The sequence below is a fragment of the Sinocyclocheilus anshuiensis genome, unplaced genomic scaffold (genome assembly GCF_001515605.1).
Source record: "Sinocyclocheilus anshuiensis isolate Anshui unplaced genomic scaffold, SAMN03320099.WGS_v1.1 scaffold1089, whole genome shotgun sequence".
Classification (NCBI taxonomy): domain Eukaryota; kingdom Metazoa; phylum Chordata; class Actinopteri; order Cypriniformes; family Cyprinidae; genus Sinocyclocheilus; species Sinocyclocheilus anshuiensis.
The window spans coordinates 1593826-1596168 of record NW_015555709.1 but is presented as its reverse complement, the minus strand read 5'-3'; the positions used below and the strand labels follow the sequence as shown (position 1 = coordinate 1596168).

At 34.4% G+C, this 2343-nt stretch overlaps 1 protein-coding gene across 1 annotated transcript in view; it reads right to left on the bottom strand.

Annotated features, from left to right (window-relative positions):
• Positions 1-318: 318 nt before the first annotated feature.
• The window catches only part of LOC107671869 (MICOS complex subunit mic25a-like), a 98238-nt gene continuing 96213 nt past the window's right edge, over positions 319-2343 (bottom strand). The window contains exon 10 of the mRNA XM_016464864.1: positions 319-593. Within this exon, the coding sequence (XP_016320350.1) occupies positions 570-593 (24 nt within the window). The 3' untranslated portion in view covers positions 319-569. The remainder of the gene's footprint in view (positions 594-2343) is intronic.

Here is a 2343-nt window from a genome sequence, read left to right as displayed (position 1 = left end):
TATTTGTAAAATAAAATGGCTAAACTTGTTAAAGATTTAATGTCATAGCTAATATTTTATGTATCCTAAATCTGCAGTTAAATATTTTTGCATAATTAAAAAATACATAGTTTCAATCAAATTTAAGCAAAATAAAAAATATTCCATTCACAAATTATATTTACCTTGATTTGGTTCATGATTATTTTACTTATTTATCAAATGTAACAATATTTTAGTGTTTTTATGTCAAAATAAGTAAAAAATAAAGCACAAATTTATAATAAATGTATACATTTAGTGTATGTATATATATATATGCTTTTGCCAAAATACAATGCATAAATAAAATCCCGACAAATAAAAGTATCAGGATTTCCTGAGTGTACTCTTATAAAAATCAAGCCTTGCATGTCTATGATCCCATTCTCAGCACTGTTACAGATAATTAAATACTCATAGTGGCCTGTAATATGAAGCTTGTTCAGAACACTGGAGTGCGGCTCAAGAGTCCCGGGATCAGATGTAATTGGATGGAGAGGCTAAAGATGAAGCGGCCCGTGAAACCCAACACACAGATGAGCGGCTCTTTATCTGTGATTCACCAACAGGTTCTGTTCAGAAAGGGCGAGATTGACAAAAAAGGGAGAGACAATAAAGAAATTTTATAGTCAAATGTACATTAATAATATTACAATAATACAATGAATACTTTAAAAATGACAATGCATTGTTATAAAATTATGCACACATTTAGAAAATAGAATGAAAAATAAATTCATTAATTGTAATTACTGAAGTAGTAGTAGTCACTGCCATCACTGCCTGTGGGACTGGGGCCCACACGAGCGAGGGGGTTGACTACATTGCATGGGTAATCATCACCCACTAAAGGTCAGGGCCCTTAATTCCAGTCATTCGGAGGTGCTCCATACATTACAGCGAGTGTGTGCCAGAGAGGAGGGCAGGAGGAGATTGAGGGAGGACAGGGCATGAGAAGAGGAGGGAGATGAAGAGGGAAACAAAGAGAATCTGGCGAAAGGGAGGACGTTGCAATGACATCACTCAGATTCAAAGCAACCCACATAACTATTATTTCTGATTGCTGGCCTTGACCCCTGAAGCTCCTCATCATACATGTAGACAAAGCAAAGATGCTGCAATCGAAGAGGGTGGAAGTTAATTAACGCAACCTGTCAGCAACACCAAGGGCCAGTTTAACCTCGGAGGATTTATGTTTTTCAACCCAGAGGTACAAATCAGCCTGGGTCAGGAAATCTGCAGCATTGATACCAATTACTGTGCATGGTCCTCGAAGAGATTCAAACAAATGTAAAATTGGCTTTCTGGGCGGGTTAAGAAGAGATCATGAAAAAGATGTAGCCTACACACATGAATGGGTGTTTCTTCAACTATGGACACTTTTGGCACTGGACTTAGACTTTTAGAAAATAAACTCACTTTCACCACAATCTCACAAGTTTAACTTGTCTACTGACAAAGTCCAACACTACACACACAGGAGAATGCTGACATTTTTTCTTAAAAGTCACAAACATTTGCTCCACAACGTCACATCTACAAATTATGCATATGAAATTTCAAATATTTGTAAAATAAACTTGTTAAACTTGTTAAAGATTTAATGTCATAGCTAATATTTTATGTATCCTAAATCTGCAGTTAACATAATTAAAATAATTAAAAAATACATAGTTTCAATCAAATTTAAGCAAAATAAAAAATATTCCATTCACAAATTATATTTACCTTGATTTGGTTCATGATTATTTTACTTATTTATCAAATGTAACAATATTTTAGTGTTTTTATGTCAAAATAAGTAAAAAATAAAGCACAAATTTATAATAAATGTATACATTTAGTGTATGTATATATATATATATTAGGGGTGACCCCGAATAGTCGAAGATTCAATGCTTCGATAGGAGGAGCCTGATTCGACTACCAGTCTCACAGTCGAACATTTGCAGAGGTGTTATGATCATGCCATTTTGGCTATATGGGGGTGCTCAAATGTCTGATTTCACATAGAACTACCGGTTTTCTCCCAATAAGTTAATATACAGCCTATTATGATAATGATGTAAATAAGAATCTGAGAAGAAAGTAGCTTCAAATAAATATTTAGGTTTCACTTTCCATAATCCGTGACCGACAGAGGAGCATCTTGGCGACAGGGATACTGACACAGACAGAGTGAAAGACTGGATTTTTTCGATCAGGTAGGGTACAAGTGATTTCAAAGCATTTCAGCCGGTTTATATATATCGTGTATATATTATCTATCTCATATAAGATGCATTTGGTTGAGTTGCGCTGCAGTAATAATAATAATAATAA